Source organism: Arachis stenosperma, chromosome 4 (assembly GCF_014773155.1).
Source record: "Arachis stenosperma cultivar V10309 chromosome 4, arast.V10309.gnm1.PFL2, whole genome shotgun sequence".
In the NCBI taxonomy this organism is placed as follows: Eukaryota; Viridiplantae; Streptophyta; class Magnoliopsida; order Fabales; family Fabaceae; genus Arachis; species Arachis stenosperma.
This window is the reverse complement of record NC_080380.1, coordinates 362094-380980: the sequence shown is the minus strand read 5'-3', so window position 1 is coordinate 380980 and position 18887 is coordinate 362094. Positions and strand designations below refer to the sequence as shown.

At 35.1% G+C, this 18887-nt stretch overlaps 1 protein-coding gene across 2 annotated transcripts; it reads right to left on the bottom strand.

Moving 5' to 3' along the window:
* Positions 1-536: 536 nt before the first annotated feature.
* LOC130977024 (uncharacterized) lies at positions 537-4758 on the bottom strand. Of its 2 annotated transcripts, none has more exons than XM_057902021.1 (3): positions 4608-4758; positions 3944-4183; positions 537-985 (listed from the first exon to the last, which is right to left on the bottom strand). In XM_057902021.1, exons 1-3 carry the CDS (start codon positions 4620-4622, stop codon positions 908-910), a joined length of 333 nt encoding a protein of 110 aa, XP_057758004.1. In that variant the 5' UTR covers positions 4623-4758; the 3' UTR covers positions 537-907. The 2 variants fall into 2 exon arrangements, with proteins under 2 accessions (XP_057758004.1, XP_057758005.1); XM_057902022.1 differs by lacking the exon at positions 537-985 and adding an exon at positions 3719-3838.
* Positions 4759-18887: the final 14129 nt, after the last annotated feature.

Below are 18887 nucleotides of genomic sequence, written 5' to 3'. Positions count from 1 at the left end.
ATTTATTAAATAAATATGTAAATAATAATTTAACTGAAACTTTTAAATAATATATATATATAATTATTAGCACCCAAAATTTGAATAATAGTCTTGGGTTCTTGGCAATGCCACTAGCAAGAGACTTTTAGTTCCAAAGTTTTAAGGCTTTAAAATATTGGTTTAAAATCTACTCACAACAAATCTCTAGAACCTGTTTAGAGTATGCATTTTCACAAGGAAAAGTATAGAGTATCAATATATTATCTGCTAACTTATTGTCAACAATAATTAATTATTATATTTTAAACACATGTATAAGGAGACACATCCAGAAAATATATATATAAAGACACTTTTATTAGACACAACCATAAAAAAGACATTTTTTTTAGACACATCTACAAAGACACTTCCGTTAAACTCAGTCATAAACAAGAGTTGGCAGAAACGCTCTTGATAACGTAGCAGAATTATTTCCACAATAGTTGACTTTATTAACTGTATTTGTAAATTTAATATGCTATAAATAGATAACAAACAAAAACCACCAGGCTTGAACAACATAGTATACAATGTATACACAATGCAAGAGTTGAGTTTTAGACCATCCTTTTAAGCATATTCAATGGTGGGTAGAAAGTGTATTCATACTTTCTTCTATGTACGGCAATATAATATTTTTTTAGTTTACCTAAACTTCAAAAAAATGTGGTTAAAAATAATTTTAACCGTATTATAAAAGTTTAGCTAAACTAAAAAAAAAAGGTTATAGTCCAAGGGTCCACCATTGAATTTGCTAGCCCATGGTATTGCAAGCACAACCCCTTCTCATTGTAGGATTTGGCATTGGATTTGTCCCTTCATTAGTCCATTTTATATAATCCATAGATTTAATTTCGAGATATTGTATAATCAAGGATTGACTTCAAGCACGTACAATATCAGGACTTGATGAGCAGCAACTGAAATAGTTATTCACACCACTTTTTCTCCTCTGTAAATTCTGGAAAAAAAAATTAAAAGAAAAATAAAAAATGAAAGAATTAGAAACAGAATTCTAATATTTTTATGAGAAACAAATCTTATTAACTTTCATTGAAATATAATAGTTAATGAAGGAAAAGATCGTTGAGTAGCTTTCATTTAGAAAAAATTATAAATAATTTATTGAGTAAAACATTTTTTTGTTCTTAATATTTGGACAAGTTTCGAAATTGTGCCTAATTTTTTAAATGTCTTATTTAAATTTATAATATTTTAAATTTATTATAATATTATTTTATCGTCAATTTTTTTTTAATTATTCTATAATCAAGATCCATTCGTGGATGTTACAATCCACTGTGAAAGACTAATTTCATATTACTGTTAATAAAAATAAAAATTTAAATAAAGAAAAGAAAAATTATACTAGCATATGAAAGAATGAAATGTAATTAGAATTTTGTATTACTAGTATTATTTTTCTTTCATTTATTTATTTAATTTTTTACTAATGGTATAATATGAGATTAGTTTGTCATAATAATATCCACATATGTATCTATATTACATAATTGTTAACAAAGTTAATGGTAAGTTAATATCGTAACAATTCTAAAATGTTAGGAACTTAAATATGACGTTTTAAATGTTAAGTGCAACTTTAATACTTGAACTAAATGTTGAGGATAAAAAGGATAATTTACTCATAATTTATTATTGCAACAATTTAACTTAAAATATAAAAAAATTTGTTACTCTATAACTTTTTAAAAAAAAATTCCCAAAATTAATATTTGAACTCTAAATATTATTGTATAGTTTGTTAGAATTTTTTATACATTTAATAATATACTAAATTAGCCAAGGAACCATAATTCAAATAATATGGCATATATCCTCTTCCCTACCTAAAAATTTCGGGTTTGAGTCTTACCTGATGTAACTTGACCGGAAAAAATATACTAAACTAAATATTCAAGTTTCTTTTTTTAATATGTGATATTATTTAAATTTTTATTATCCTAAATGCTACATTATAAAGGTGGTCAAGCATTATTTTAAATCCCAAAATTTGGCCTAAATCTTAAACTCGTTTCTAATATTTGAAATGACATATTCTGTCACAAACTTTTTATTTTGTTTTACTTGTCTTTTATTGTTATTTTTCTCTTCCTGTTATTTTTTTATTACTTTCATTACCAAATTACTAGAAGCACCACTATAACTAGGCGTGTTGCCCCAATAATGTAGAAGATGAGAGTGGAGAAAATTATCAGAATATTTTTGGAAGAAAGAATTTTGATTTTGATCAAACTTTTAAAATGAGACGAAATAAGACACTTCCAACAAAAATAGAACATTTCCATTTTTAGGAACGAAATTAAAATTGAACCAAAATACTATGGACTAAAACAACATTTTACCTTATTTAAAATTTTAATATGTTCAAGTTTTATTTATATACTATTTTATTAGTTTCTCTAACATTACACTACTCAAATTATACACTTATTTGCTAAATTAAATGGTATAATTAATAGTTAATACCGATTACTTGAACAAGTGATGCTAAATATGTATTGAACAACTAATGCAAATATGAAATTATATTTTAATATTAGGACAAGCATATATAAATTAAAGAGGTATACGTAATAGAAAGATTAAAATTAAGCTTGAATCAATTTATTTTTTCGTTTGGTTGCATATTATATGAATTTAGAAAATTATAAATATGTTCAAATGCAATAACAAATAGATACGTCTTGTAACATATCTTGCGAAAAAAAAAAATCACAAACATCATTTAGCCATACAGCAAGGAGTGCATCGCTTCTAAATTAATAAATGATTATAAGTTCTATTTGTATATAATGATTCTAAAGAAAAAAATTCTGCAATATATATATATAGGAGTATTTTAGTCATTTTTTATAATAAAGGTATTGTAGTCATTTTCTATAAAAAATAATATTAATTTAGATCAGTTCAATATTTAATTCACTATTTTTTTAGTCAAATCAATTTGTCTAGCCTAATTTTAATAAAAATAACACGATTTAATTGATTACATGTATTAAATTTTAATTAATAAAAATCATCTTTAAAAAAAAAAAATTTAGGCGTCTTTATCTCCATAAACTTTAAATTATTGAAAAAAAATTGTATACAAATGATAAAAAAGAAATTTTACAATATATATTGCATTATAACTCTCGCAAAAATTAAAGAATTTTATAAAGTTTAAAGACATAAAGAAATCTTAGGCTGCTCTTGCATGTTAATAGCTAAGGTAGGACTTTGAAAAGAAGCTTGTATCTCCTAACCATATATATATATTATACCTAAGATAGAAAATTCGAACTCGCAACCTTTTAATTGAATATGGAGAGACTATGCTATTTGAGCTATTACTCATCGACTCCTAACCTATATTACTAGCATTGTGGTACGAAACTAAAATGAAATATTTATCGAAATAAATACATATAATATTTTTATGTACTTTGAAAATATTATAATTGTTTTTTATATGAACAATATTACATGACCAGTAAATATTATCATTTTTATCATTTTTAGCAAGTATTTAGTCGATAATAATTTACACAAATATTTACAAATGTTTTACATACAATAAACATATAATTTGTACATATATTTATTAGAATTTTACACACATAAATTAATATCGTTTGTATTTGTATTTTTCAGAATTTATATATATAAATTAATAAAACTTATTTATTAAAGACAATTTAGAGAAAAAAAATACTAAAAATTGAGTTTCTGTTTACTTTTAGTTTGTGGGTGCATGTATCTCACGTGCAACGATTAACCCATAGCTTCATTAGAAAATCAAAGACTTTACCTAACAATGATCCATGTGTGTTTTGATTAGGGGGTATGGACCAAAGGTAGGTGAAGTAGTTACAGAAAATTAAATTAAAGAGGATTATTGTGAGAGAGTACTTACAGCAGGAGGAGGAGGAAGAGGAGGTTCTTCACTAGCAAGAAGAGCACGTGCACGATAGGGATGGAAGTGATGATTTGTTTCATTCCCAAGGCTTAAACGCCTCACTTCACTCAAATCTGTCTTTTGATTCTTCTTCTTTTCACGAACTTGACCAAACACCATTGAATAATCTGTAGGCGCTCCTCCTGCCTTTTTCTCCCACGCTCCAAACTTCGGCACCGTTGCCTTTACTGCTTTCTTCTGCAACAACATAATTCAAAATCAATTCATTTTATTCTTTCGATCCAAGAAACTCTGTTTTATGATGCCCTGAACGTGTATTGGTTAACACCCCCAATCATCAACCAACACACATTAACTAATACACGTTCTAGGGTTTCAAATTAGGCATATTCAACACACACATTATCAATATGATCCAAGCTAGCAACAAAATTAATAGGCTGGAAGCATTTATTGGATTGTATTTTATCCAATTTCTGCAATCTAATTTTGGAGGGAGTGTACTAGCGAGATTGATATAATTAATGTAAAAATCGTCTTCCTTTTTCTCGAATCTCGTGCGTTTTGATTTTTGTTAGCAACTCGAAACAATTGTGCAAATAATATATTAAAAAAAGTTTTTTTTTTCTTTTTTTTATGCTGTGTAGATTTAGGAACTTACCTCTCGTCTCTCCATGGCTAGATCATCAAACGTTAAGGTTAAAATATGGAAAGGAAAGCTTCAATTAAGATATATTTCCAATAGAAGAGGATGAATAATGGAAAACTAGGAAGACAACTGAATTTATGTTTTCTGATTAGTGTTTCAAGATGTCCTAGCCTCAACGAAGGGTTAATAGGATGATATATTTATTCTTGACAAGTATTATTGATAAAAGTAAAAATAGGAGAAAAACCATATTTTCCCTTTAACTTACTTTTGTTATGAACTGTTAAAACCATATCCAAAGTTAGTTTAGATGCGCACAATATAGATGGTAAACAGAAATGTTAGGTTCTTGGTGTACACTAATAATACACAATTAAGGTTTTTTTCTGTTACTTTAATCCATAACTCCCACAAAATACAAGTATTTGCAAGGCTCAACATAAGTAGAAAATAGAAAGAAAAATAAATAAATTAGAAATATTGGGTGACCAAACTATTTTTTTTTTTACCAAGTGAAACTAAATTAGACGATAACGAATAGTCCAAAACCAACCCTTAACGTTAATAAAAAAAAAAATCGTAAATCCTTGTTTTCTTAACATTCATAACAAAAAGTTTATGAACATTTTTCATAATCCTGTTGTTTTAATCTCTTCAAATTTCAACTCATTCTCTCCATAATTTTGCCACATTCTCTCCAAATTTTGTCACTTTTGTTCTGTTGAATTAAAATCCTTAAATCCGCTGCACTATCAATTTTGAAGTCATTACTCAATCTCATTTATCATTGAATTTCTTCTTTAATAAGGATGATTGTAGTTCAAATTAAATAAATCAAGGTCAAATGGTTCTTTTCTTTCCAACAACTCAAATAGAACAAGTTTGGATTTTGGTTAAATTTGATTTATTATAGTTTTAGATGCTTTTTTATGCATGATTTTAGAGATAATCTATTTATTTTTTGTATTTATCAAAACATAATTCCGAATTTTTTTATTTAAAATGGAAGTAATGAATATCACCATGTCATGAAGGAAGCAGATACCAGTTTTGTATTTAATCTTTGAAATTCTATAACCTGCTTAGCCGTTGCATAATGTTGGTTCTTCAACATAGAAAATTCCGTCATGTCAACTGTGCCAATCAATAGCATTAATGTTATTAACTAGCACAAGTTAGGGACATTGTCCTCAAGACTTCAACTATCCCGACGACAATTCGATTGATAAATACTCATTATTTTTATTGAAGAAGAATTGGATCTTCTAAATTTTAGATTTTTACTTTAAAGAATAAAGTGAGATCTCTAATCATTGAATGCTTTCTCTCTTATTTTTTTCTTGGTTCTACCTATAAAATAAATAATGATAAATCATACTTTATCCTCTAAAGTAAAATTCAAAATTTAGATAATCCAAATCCCTTGAATAATACTCATGTACTTACTAATACGCATTGTTAAGAGGACAACTCTTATGTCTTGACCACCATTAAAAATGTTAGAAAGGGGAGAAGGAGCAATAGGAAACGGTTTGTGAGTATTTAAGTCGTGTAAAATGATACAATATAAAAAAATATTTATAGGTGCTAAGAAAATCGTAATAATAAAAACGTAATATCTTATAATAAATGTTTAGATATGCTAAATAATGCTAATTGATTCTAATTATATTCAAACATCCCCCTCAAACTCAAGTGATAACTTGAGTTTAAAACTTATTTAAAACAATAAAATAAAGAGGAAAAAAAACTACATAAACTGATAAAACGGGTGCAGATGAAACTGTTGAAAATAAGTGTAGATGAAACTGCCGCTTGTCTGAAGAAACCGCAGACGGAATTGCCGCTTGTCTAAAGGAAACGCAGACAAAACTGCCGCTATCTAAAGGAAGCGCAGATGGAACTACCGCTGTCTGAAGGAAGCGCAGACGGGACTGTTGGAAGGAAGCGCAGACGGAACTGCCACAAGAAAATGCAGATGGAACTGCCACAAAGAAATGTAGACTGGAACTACCACAAAAAAAACACATACAAAACTGCCAGAAGAGTGACCAACTGCCGAAAAACTGCTGAAAAGATGGCGAATTGCCAGAAAAATGTTGAAAAGTGACAAAGTGCGAAGAGATGACAAACTATCGGAAGGTGACGAAAAATATATGGCTTCTCCATGAGAATAAGTAAGTAGTGGATTCATAAGTTAATCGATGAGGTGAAAAAGTTTCAAAGCATTGACAAAAGGGAAGAAAAAAAATGGCACTGAAGAAAAGTATGAAAAATATGATAATTTCAACCGAAGAAAAACAACCTATCCTCTTTAAGGAGGATATCATGACTCTGATACCATGTTAAAAATAAGAAACTAAAGTGGAGAAAGGATTTGTGTATTATTGAATGTATTCACGTAATATCTTCTAATATCCTTCTATTATATTATTCAAGTTGTATTCAAGAGAATCGTAATAATAAAGACGTAATATCTTCTAATAAATATTCAGATATGCTGAATAATGCTAATTGATCCTAATTATATTCTAACAAAAAAATATTATGCATTACATATTATAAAAAATGACAAGATATTATAATAATATGTGATTCTTCAATTTTTGCGAATTTCAATTGTAACATATTCGAAAATCACTTTTTTCGCAAAATTGGGTTCTTATAGCATTTTCATGCACGACAAAGTTATTAATAAGTAACTATAGGATGTAATCATTATTAAGGTCATGATCTTCAACTTTTAATTATAGTTAAAAAAACCGAATCAATTTAGACAGTTTGACCAAATAAAATCAGTAAAAATCGATTTGATTCGGCTAAGTTTTGTGAAAACCAGTGAATTGACTCAAAAATTCGGACTAATTCAAATTTTTTTTAAATCCTGCCCTAAACCATGTCTTTTGAATTTTAATAAAAAAATAATAAAATACTATTTGTACTCACAAAAACTCCAAATGCTGATGTACCCAAGAAATAACAAAATTGATGGTGTACCCATGTACCCTTGAAAAATTAGTTTTATACGACAAAAATATCCAAACCCTAAAAAATTACCAAGAACCCCTCAAATTAAACCTCCAAATTACCATTCTTTCCACTAGTACTACCACCTCTCTCTCTCTCTCTCTCCCTCCCTCCCTCCCTTCCTCCTCTCTCTCTCTCTCTCTCTCTCTCTCTCTCTCACTCAAACACCAATCTATTATTGCTAAATCAACTCTTACTGCAACCAACTCCAATTCACTTTTGAAGCATCTAACAAAAGATGAAGGAACCCATCTGGACAACGTAATAGGAGAGAGAAGTCGAACCACCTCGGGGGGGGGGGGGGGGATGCGACTACAGTGAGGTATTGAACCCACCTTGGCATCACACGAAGGCAACGAGGAATCGAACCAACCTTGACTTGAAATTAGTGGTGAAGCTTTTTTTCTGAAATTGTTTACGTTGCGGTAGATTTGGGGTTTTTTTCATGTGCCATGATTGAAGAATAGAAAAAGAAGATGAGTTGGCAGATGGTGTTAAAGTTTGTGCAGGTACTTGCTGGTGATGGTGAAACTATGCGACCGCAGTTGAATATGAAGAGGGAGAAGAGATTAATGATAGTGGAAAGATGGTATTGTAGAACTGAGAAAGTGGTGGTGATGACGACATCGCAATTAATGTTAAAGTGAGTGTAAGAGTGCTAGACTACAGTGGTTAGAGTTAGGATAAACAATGGTATAAGTGGTTAAAATTGACAACAACATTAAAAATGAGGATGATTAATAGTTGTTATTAAAAAAAACGACAATAGATGAATAGATTGATGTTAAAGAATAGTTTAAAATTTTTAAATAGTTTTTTAGAATTTAAATAATTTTATCATATGACGTTAGTTGAGTAAATATCCATAGTTATCACTGAGATTCGCGCAAATACTCAATGTAATCTTCAAGATCCTGATTTTTCTATTGTAGTCCTCCAAATAGAGCTCCGAGGACTCAAAGTGGTCCCTGAACATATTTTTTGTGATGAGTCATCACCAGAAGGCTGACGTAGCCTCTGTTTGCCACGCTGAAGGGGTCCAAAACGTCGTTGTTTTGGTTTGGTGCCCTTGATAGCCAAAGACGACGCCGTTTAGATGTTATTTAGCATGAAAAATAGTTTTCTCTCTGATACAAACACTTCACTCGTCTCTTCTTCTTCCACCCTTTGACTTCATCTTCATATCATCATCAATGGCGTAACCGTAAGGTTCTATTCATTGGGTTGAGAAAGTTGAGAGAATAAGGGATCCGACCAAAAGTTATTTTTGTTCTTCCTCTCCTTCACTAGAAGCACGAGGTTCCGACTTTGTGATCGGACTCAAGGTAACCTTCCTTTTTTACTTTGCATTTTCAATACAGTGTTGGTTGATGATATGCAAGTTGTTAGTGTGGTGGAGGTTTGGGAGTTTTGGTGTCATTGTAGTGTCTATGGTTTAAAGGTTGGCTGGGATTTGTGGGGTTGCTCTATTTAACCCGAATGAAACAGGGATATGATAAAGGATGTATGCAGGATTGAAAAAAAATGTGTTCTTGTGGTCCTGATTATTTTTTTGTAATGCATTAATAGGCTTTCAAATTCTGCATGTATTGAGTGAAAATTTTAAATTTCTTGTAGATGAAAGTGAGGTGGGATATCATGTTTTATCATGGGTGACTTCAAAAAGAATACAGAAAGAATTATGGTATATTCTCCGGACAACAAGGCCTGTTTAGGTGATCTAGACACTGATGCTCTAGATGTCTTCTTCATATGGAACTACCATAAGGAGCTTGGGTACAATAACATAAAGCATTGTTGGTGGCATGTTCCTGGAAAAGGCTTGGATAACGGGTTGAGAAATGTAAACAGTGACAAAGAGATAAGAGAGATGGTGAATTGTGCTAGAGCAAATGAGGGAGTGATTGATGTATATTTCGAGCATGGAGTGTCAGTGTCGGAGGTGTTAGAGGGAGATAACACAGTTGTATACTTGGATGACGATGGTGGAGAGGGGTGTAATGCTACTACAGATGCTGATGTGAGTCCCCCATTCAATGAGACTCATGCAGTCATAGTTGCGCCCACCCCGAAGGTTGTACCCAACACTGGAGACGGTGTACACCTAAAAAGGCAGTTGGGGACCTTTACCTGCAGTTTCTATGGTAAAAAGGGGAATACAAAGAGAGGCTGCAAAAAGAAGAGGGATGCTGCCGCTGCTGCCAAGACGGATGAGAAGAAGAAAAAAGATGAAGGACATCCTGCACCTGAGCAGCAAGTTGAACAGCCCCAAGATGATGGTGGCCAAGCTGATGTGGAAAGCAATCCCGTGGAGATCGAGATATCTCAGCCTATTGCTTCTAAGGAAGAGGCTTCTCAAAAGGTAACTAAAAATTTATATATTCATGCCTTTATGATTTAATTGGATCAATTATCTTTAATGCCAACTTTTTCTCTTATAGGATCATGGCCTGAAAAGGCCTCCAAAGCTATCACCAAGAAGAAGATCCTCTTTGTCGGCAACCTCACCAATAGTGAACCCCTTGCAGGGTACATCTTCAGCAACAGCAACAAAGTTCATCAACTTAATGAAGTTCATCCCAACGCCAGGATTTAAGCCACCAGAAAAGAACTGAAGACTTTACATAAATCTATTTAGGGGTTTCTGTTTTGTGTAATTAGTCTTTTCCAATAGACAATGACTAGATGGTGAATTGTGATCCTTTAACTTTTTTGACATGTCTTGCTTTTGAGAAAACTACTGATAATAGCTTCATGTTCCTTGACTGTCTTTTATCTTTGTCTTTTGTTATTTTTTGATAAACAATGGAATTTATCTTAATACACTATGCTTTGTGGTTTACCAATCACTTTTGTTGCCTTATTCAGCCTTTACTGATTATGGTTCATTTCATGCACAAACATAAATAACAATAGTTTCATAGCTAACAGAGAACCCTAGACCACCAACTTATTCATCATTTACAATACGGAATAACCATCAGCACTATCAATACAGACACAAGTAACACTAACAACTGGGTAATCACTTTTTGCATATGGACATCCTCCTCCAACATTTGAAATCTCCGATCAAAGTTCATCTTCACTTCATAATCATCACTATAAGATTCTGACTTATCAACATGTTCCTCATTTCCAAAATCTGCCCACACAAAAAGCCCGCACCATCTCTTTCCACTTGTCTGTAACCAAGAAACGGTCAAAGATCAGAGAAGAAGAACAAAAGAACAGTGAGGTAAGGACAATCATAACAACACAAGTAATTATTCTAACCCACATTATAATTGGGGCAACCATAAAACGCTTTGTTCGGATTCGAATCTGTGCTAGACCATCTGAGAACCAGCCGGCAGCCACAACCGTACCATTCTGGCGGCCCCGATCTTCTGCTCTTGGTTGGCATTCTCGTTCGATTCCAGTTAGATGGAGAACGAATAAAGCTTCCACCTGTAGTACTACCACCACCCATAATCGACATGAATAACAACCTTAGACAGAAGAATGAGGAGAGCACGATGAACAAGAAGAAGAGATGAAGATTACGAAAATTTGGGGATTTAGGGTTAGATATAAATGGAGGGACCAACATGGGTACAAATTGGAAATTGGCTAGCTCAAATAGCCGTTGGACCCCTCCAGCATGGCAAACAGAGTCCACGTCAGCCCTCCGGTGATGACTCATCACTAGAAATATGCATAGGGACCATCCGAACGTACTTCCCAGGCGGGATACTTAACGCGTTAGCTACAGCATTGCACAGGTCGATACGCACCCTTCGTCACCACTTTGCAAAAAATGGTTAGATATCAATATGTTAGATACATGTGACTCGATTGGTGGAATAGTATCTCTCTCCAATAAAGCATGTTTTTTTTACCGCCGCACAAAGTAAACAGTCACTCGGGCCTGGTCACTGCGACCCCCTTTGTGAGGGGCACCCCTTCTCGCGAAGTTACGGGGCTATTTTGCCGAGTTCCTTAGAGAGAGTTGTCTCGCGCCCCTAGGTCTATTTGGAGGACAACAATAGAAAAATCAGGATCTTAAGTATTACATTGAGTATTTGCATGAATCTCAGGGACGACTATGGGTATTTACTCGACGTTAGTCTCTTATGGGTATAATTTCAATTTAATTATTTCATAGTGTTAAGAGAATAATTAGAATCAAATTAGATCAATTAGTATCATTTGTATTTATATAGCATATCTGTATAATAATTGTAGGATTCTATGCTCTTATGACTTTGATCCTATCAACAGCTATATATATCCCTTGTACATTGTACTTTCCACAAGACACTCAATAATATACAAATCCTTTCTCTAGTTTAGTCTCTTGTTTCTAACATGGTATTAAGAGCTTAGGTTTTTTTTTTTTTTTTTTTTGCAGAAACACTTGGTTTCTAGCTCCTTTCTCTTGTTTCTCCTGTAGTACTGTCCTCGGTTTTCGACTTCCTCCCGACGCCTTGGTTCGTCACCGTCGCCTCCCTCGCTTTCTCCTCATTGCAAGCTTTCCAACGCCACCACACTCGCCACCAGACGCTCCCTCACGCGCTGCCCAAATGCCGGTCACCGCTCCAGTTAGTTTTCGCTCATAAGGGTTGGTTTCTTTTCCTTCTCTAGGCAGCCTTTTTCGTCCTCATTTTGCTCGCCTTCCCAACCTTTTTATTTGTTATAAGCCATATCATTGTCTTCGACTCATCCTCACGAGTACAACGAGCTCCGCCACGCCGTCCGAAACATCCACACACGCCTCCACGCACCGCCGGAACATCACTGGTGGCGCTTATTTTTCTCTTCCCAGAAGCTTCAGCAGCCGTTGGATCTTGGCACAGATCGCACAGTCCGCAAGCCTCCACGTGTCACACTATTAACCTCCCAGCAACCCGCCCTGTGTGCTACCAGGTCTGACCCGCCCCTCCGACCTGGGTCCAGCTCAGCGCCAGCGTGCCTCTTCTCTCTAATCAGACGCCGCCACATGTCACTATTTTGCTGGCATGGTGCTGACATGGCAGATAAGTGGGACCTCCAAATCCAAGGAGAATATTGAGAAGGACTTTGCAGAAAGATTGGAAGATTGGGATAGTAAAAATCATCAAATTATCACCTGGTTCCGCAACATTTTTACTCCTGGCATTCATTTACAGTTTGGACATTTTGAAACTTCTAAAGAGGTATGGGATCATTTGGTCAAGCGTTACACTATTTCTGATCTCTCTCATCTGTACCAACTGTTAAAAGAGCTTCATAGCCTTAAGCAAGAACGTGGTCAAGCAGTTTTTTATTTTCTTGCTCAGATGGAAATTATTTGGGATCAATTTACCTCTTGTGAGCCTTTTCTTAAGGATGCCATTGATGCTAAGGCATATAAGGATTACGGGAATCGGACACGTCTCATTCAGTTTCTTATGGCACTTACTGATGATTATGAGTCGTTCAAGGCTTCTCTTTTTCATCAGAATCCCCTACCTAGTCTTGAAGATGCTCTTCCTCATCTTAAGTCTGAAGAAACGCGTTTGGGTTTGACTCGTTCTAAGAGTGAAACTGCCTTTGCTGCCACCGACAGAAAGGGCAAAATCTGTAGCAACTATAACCGTCCTGGGCATTCTCTCTCCAACTGTCCCTCTATTGAATGTCGTAAGTGCAAACACAAAGGTCACATTGAGTCCAATTGACCGAAATTGTTTTGTCATTATTGCAAGTTCTCGGATCACGTAATTACTGCCTGTCCTACTAGAACACCACGTTCGGATCAAAACAAGTATCAACCTCGTCCCAACAACTCTCCACATGTGTCTGCTTCCACTGCTGCTGCTGCTACTGCTTCCACCCCTTCTACATATCTCCACACTCCTTTTGTCTCTCCTTCAAACATTGAATCTCTTCTTAAGCAACTTTTCTCTTTTTCTAGTAATACCCCTGCTGCTCTTTCCACCCCTCTAGGTAATTCTAAATGGTATTTTGATTCTGGTTGTTTTAATCATATGTCTCCTTTGCGACATCTTTTCTCGTCGTTGTCTACCACTACAAATGCACCTTCTGTCAATACCGCTAATGGTTCCTTCCTGCATGCAACACATCAAGGATTTATTTCACAGTACAATATTTATCTTCCTAATACTAATTTTATTCCAAAATTGAATTTTAATCTCATCTCTGTCGGTCAACTTGTTGAACTCGGTTTTGATGTCACTTTTTCTATTTCTGGTTGTCGAGTGCAAGATCGTCGGATGGGAAAGATCATCGAGACTGGCCGTAAGGTCGGACATTTGTTTGAGCTCGAGAACCTTCATGTTCCCTCTATAAACCTCTGTGCTGTTTCCTCTCCATCTACTCTTCACTTGTGGTACCATCGTCTTGCCTACAGCTCCTTAGAAAAATTGTGTCCTCTTATGTCTTCAGGTGTTTTAGGTTCAGTTCAAAATGAGTCTTTTGATTGTATTTCTTGTCAAACTGCGAAACAACGTGCCTTATCCTTTTATAACAATTCATCTATTACTTGCTTTCCTTTTGATCCTATTCATTATGATGTTTGGGGGCCTGCTCCCACCACTTCTATGGGAGGGGCTCGATACTTTGTAGTCTTTATTGATGATTATTCACGTTTTACTTGGGTTTATTTGATGACTAATCGTCATGAGCTGTCTCAGATTTATATTAACTTTGCCACTATGATTTGAACTCAGTTTTCAAAAGTCATTAAAATCTTCATATAGGATAATGCTATGGAATATCGTGACCCCAAACTTTTAAATTTTCTCGCTGAACAAGGTACTTTGTTTGAGTTTTCTTGTCCTAGTACCCCTCAACAAAATGGCAGAGCTAAGCGTAAACACCGTCATATTCTTGATTCTGTTCGTGCTAAGCTTATTTCTTCTTCCTGTCCTGAGCGTGCTTGGGGTGAAGCTGTTCTCACTGTTGTTCATGTAATCAATCGACTCCCTTCTTATGTTCTTGGTAATACTATTCCCTTTGAGCGTCTCTATCGTACTCCTCGTGATTACAGTTCTCTTCGTGTTTTTTGTTGTATCTGTTTTGTCTTTCTTCAGCCCCATGAACAGAATAAGCTTGAACCTCGGGCTCGCATGTGTTGTTTTCTTGGTTATGGTTCTGAACATAAGGGTTATCGTTGTTGGGATCCTATCTCTCGACGCATTCATATATCTCATCATGTTGTCTTCTGGGAGCATCACATGTTCTCTAGTTTTTCCTCTTTTGAGTTCATTTCTCCTACTTCGTCACCATTTTTTACTAACTCCGATGTTGATCTCTTTCCGAGTGATGATACTATAGGGTCTACCTCAAGCCCACCCCTCGAGGCCCCTCCTCTTTCGTCTTCTCCATCTCCCGTTGATTCCAGACCGGATGACGTTTCTGCTCCCTCTGTCATGCCTCATTCTGCCATCCGTTCTTCTAGTGTAAGAAATTCACCTCCTCATTTTCTTGATTATCACTGTTTTTCTACTATTCTTCATCATCATGAACCTTGGTCATTCCGGGAAGCCTCTACCAATCCAAATTGGCAGCAAGCAATGCAGGAAGAAATTCAGACACTTGAAAAGGCACACACTTGGGATTTGGTTGATCCTTCTTCTGATCAAGAAGTTGTGGGTAGTAGATGGGTATACAAGATTAAGACTCGCTCTGATAGTTCCATTGATCGTTATAAGGCACGTTTGGTTGCTCTAGGTTGTACACAAGAATATGGTATTGACCAAGGTAGAGAAAATCGAGATTTTACGTGAAATCGGAAGAGTAAATAAAAAACGTAAAACGTAAAATCTTAACAAGATTTAAATCGTAAAATCATCAGACTTAGTACAAATTTCGTAAAATCGATAAACTCATTTAAAATCGTAATATCGGAAGATTTTAAGAGTTAAATCGAGATTCTAGCTACTATGGTATTGACTATGAAGAGACTCATGTCGCTCGTCTTACGTCTGTTCGATCTCTCCTTGCCATTGCTGTAGTTGAAAAATGGTCTCTCAGTCAGATGGATGTGAAGAACGCATTTCTTAATGGGAATTTGAAAAATAAAGTCTATATGAAACCACCTCCGAGGTATCCTTGTCCTTCTAATAAGGTATGTCTCCTTCACAAGGCCCTTTATGGACTTAAGCAAGCTCCTCGTGAATGGTTTGACAAGTTCAGCACTACCATATGCAATCTTGGTTTTACTTGCAGCCCCCATAAAAATGCTCTCTTCATTCGTAAAAGTGAACGTGGAGTTGTCCTTCTACTTTTGTATGTCGATGACATGATCATTACTGGTGATGATGTTGATGGTATCTCTGATCTCAAGGCGTCCCTTCATCGTACTTTTAAGATGAAAGATCTTAGTTTTCTCAGCTACTTTCTTGGTCTAGAGGTCATATCCACCGATGATGGCATTTATCTCTCTCAAGCTAAATATGCTTCAAATATTCTTGCTCGAGCCTGACTTACTGATAGTCGCATTGAGTCTACTCCTCTTGAGCCTAATGTTTGGTTTACTCCTTTGGATGACACTATTTTGGACAATCCTACTCTTTATCGACAGCTAGTTGGAAGACTCGTCTACTTAACTGTCACCCGACTGGACATCGCCTATCTGGTTCATGTTCTTAACCAGTTCTTGTCGGCTCCTCGTACTACTCACTATGCGGCAGTTCTTCACATTCTTCGCTACGTCAAAGGCATCCTATTCCATGGACTTCATTTTTCTGCCCATTCATCTTTATCTCTTTAGGCGTACTCAGATGCTGATTGGGCTGGTGATCCCACTAATCGTCGTTCCACTACTAGTTATTGTTTGTTTCTTAGCAACTTTCTCATTTCTTGACGAGCTAAGAAGCAAACATTCACTGCTCAATCAAGCACAGAAGCTGAATACCGTGCTCTCGTTGACTGCTGAAGTTATCTCAATTCGTTGGCTTCTTGAAGACTTGGGTGCTCCTCAGTCATCCCCAACTGATGTTTTCTGCGACAATCGCAATACTATTCATATTGCCCACAATGACATGTTTTATGAACGCACCAAACACATTGAGATTGATTGCCACTTTGTTCGGCAACGTATCTCATTGGTGTTGGTACACTGGACCAGACTGCTGATATCTTTATCAAGGCTCATCACCCGACTCGTTTTCGGACTCTGTTATCCAAACTCAAGATGGTATCGTTAACTCCCACTTGAGTTTGAGGGGGATGTTAAAGAGAATAATTAGAATCAAACTAGATAAATTAGTATCATTTGTATTTATATAGCGTATCTTTATATTAATTATAGGATTCTATGCTCTTATGGACTTTGATCTTATAAACAGTTATATATACCTCTTGTACATTATACTTTTCACAAAACACTCAATAATATATAAATTCTTTTTTAGTTTAATCTCTTGTTTTTAATATATAGTTATATTGACGTTTAAAATTTTCTTTGTAGTTTGTACAAATAATAGTTTAGTATTGAAAAAAGCATAACAGAAAAGAAAAACCCTAGTTCTGAAGTTACCTACCCTCACCCCCACTCTAATTCTCTCTCACTCTCACAAGCGCCACACCACCCTAGCTCTGAAGCTACCCACCCTAGCTCTGAAGCTACCCGAGCTGTGCGTATTTGTTGCTGCTCGTCGTCCGTGGTTGTTGCTGCCTGCACTGCAGCGCCCGTTGTTGTCTCTGCTCGATTCTGCCACTCAGTCTCACTGTTGGCATATCGTCGTTCATCTGTCTCGTCGCCGGCGTCTCAACGTCTAGCGGCCTTCCCTGGGCTCCTCTTCGCCGGCGGCAGAAGCAACTCGTGGGGTTGTCGCTTGCTTCGTCGCCTTCCTTGGGGTCGTCGTTGCTCGCCGAGTCGCCGTGGACCGTGGAACGTTGGTGAGTCCCTGCATCATCGCTTACCCTCTTCTCTCTTTTCCTGATTTCCCCGTCTCCCTGTATTTTTCAATGTCGCTGAATTGCTAATCAATTAATTTGCTTGTTGCTGATCTAAATGTTGCTGTAAATCGTGACTGAACTAGGATTTGTTGAATTTGTTGCTGAAAGAGCTAATATTTTGTTGTTGATGAAAATCATCAGAGTTGAATTTGTTGCTGACTTGCTCAAATGATCACTTAGCCAATTTTTTTTGGCTGTAAATCATCTTTGGAGTTAATTTTTTTGTTGTTGAAAATTATCAATGAGCTGAATTTGTTGCCCTAAGAATAGATTTGATTCTTACATAGGCAGTATTGATTTGGTATAATTAGTTGAATTTAGTTTTTTCGAGTTTGTTAATCATTAATTTATTGATTTATATTTCTGTTTTTTTTTCCTCAGAATTTTTATACTTGATTGTTATTAATGTGTATGTGAAGACATGCTTTTGAATTTTTAATTTTAAGCTTTCTTTTTGTAATTTTATATTTATATTTAGTTGTGACTGAGTCAACCAGTTCAACCAATAATTCACTAGTTGACCCAGTTGTGTGATCGGGTTGATTCCCAGTTCGTTTTGATAACTATGCTTTTAATTATTGATGATGATTGAGTTTGCTAATCCCATCAACAACCATGCATATATAAGGTCATTTTCCAAAGCAGGCAGCACTTTTTACCTGAATGTGTTGCTTGATATTTAAGAGTTTAGGTGAAATGTAAAATGAACGAAAGGGCTCCACATGCTGTTTTTAGTTTATGCATGTAAGAATGAGGGTAAAGTTGGTCTGAATGATTGAATTAGGAGTGAGTGCCCTGTTTTGTAGTTTATTTATTCTTTGTGCCCTGTACGAGTGAGCATGGGATATGGAGTTCGCCCATTTTAAACCAAGCTATGATCGTTGACCAAGATTTGTTATGTTGTTTTGTTGGAAACTTTTCTTTTTCGTTTTATTTAATATTTATGTTGGAGATTTAATGTCTATGTTATTATGTTGAATGTTGTTTTGCCACCAATATGTTTCACTGTTTAACTGCTTGTGGTTTGAAATTTGAACATGACTATGAGTTTTGTTAGAGCAGTTCCAACTCCACAATACTCTCACACAGTTCTTCTTCTCCAACTGTGGCCGCAAAAGCCTTCGTGTTAAAATCTCCGTTCTCAGCAACCACTTCTACAACATACGTGCTCTCACTTATACGCTTCAACTTCACAACTCTGTTGATAAACCCTTGTGCCCGCATGCTTGGAGAGTTCTTCTATCATTTCCCCTGATTCTACTCCAATACCTCGATGTGAACCCTTCAAGGTTCGTTTGAATTCATATCTCCATTAGTCTGTGCTTGTTATTATTTTATTTT

Excerpts from the sequence above, each read along its gene's own strand:
- LOC130977024 (XM_057902021.1), bottom strand. Across the intron at positions 986-3,943 it reads CTCTTCCTCCTCCTCCTGCT|AATTTACAGAGGAGAAAAAG; the intron begins GTAAGTACTCTC and ends TTTTTTTTCCAG.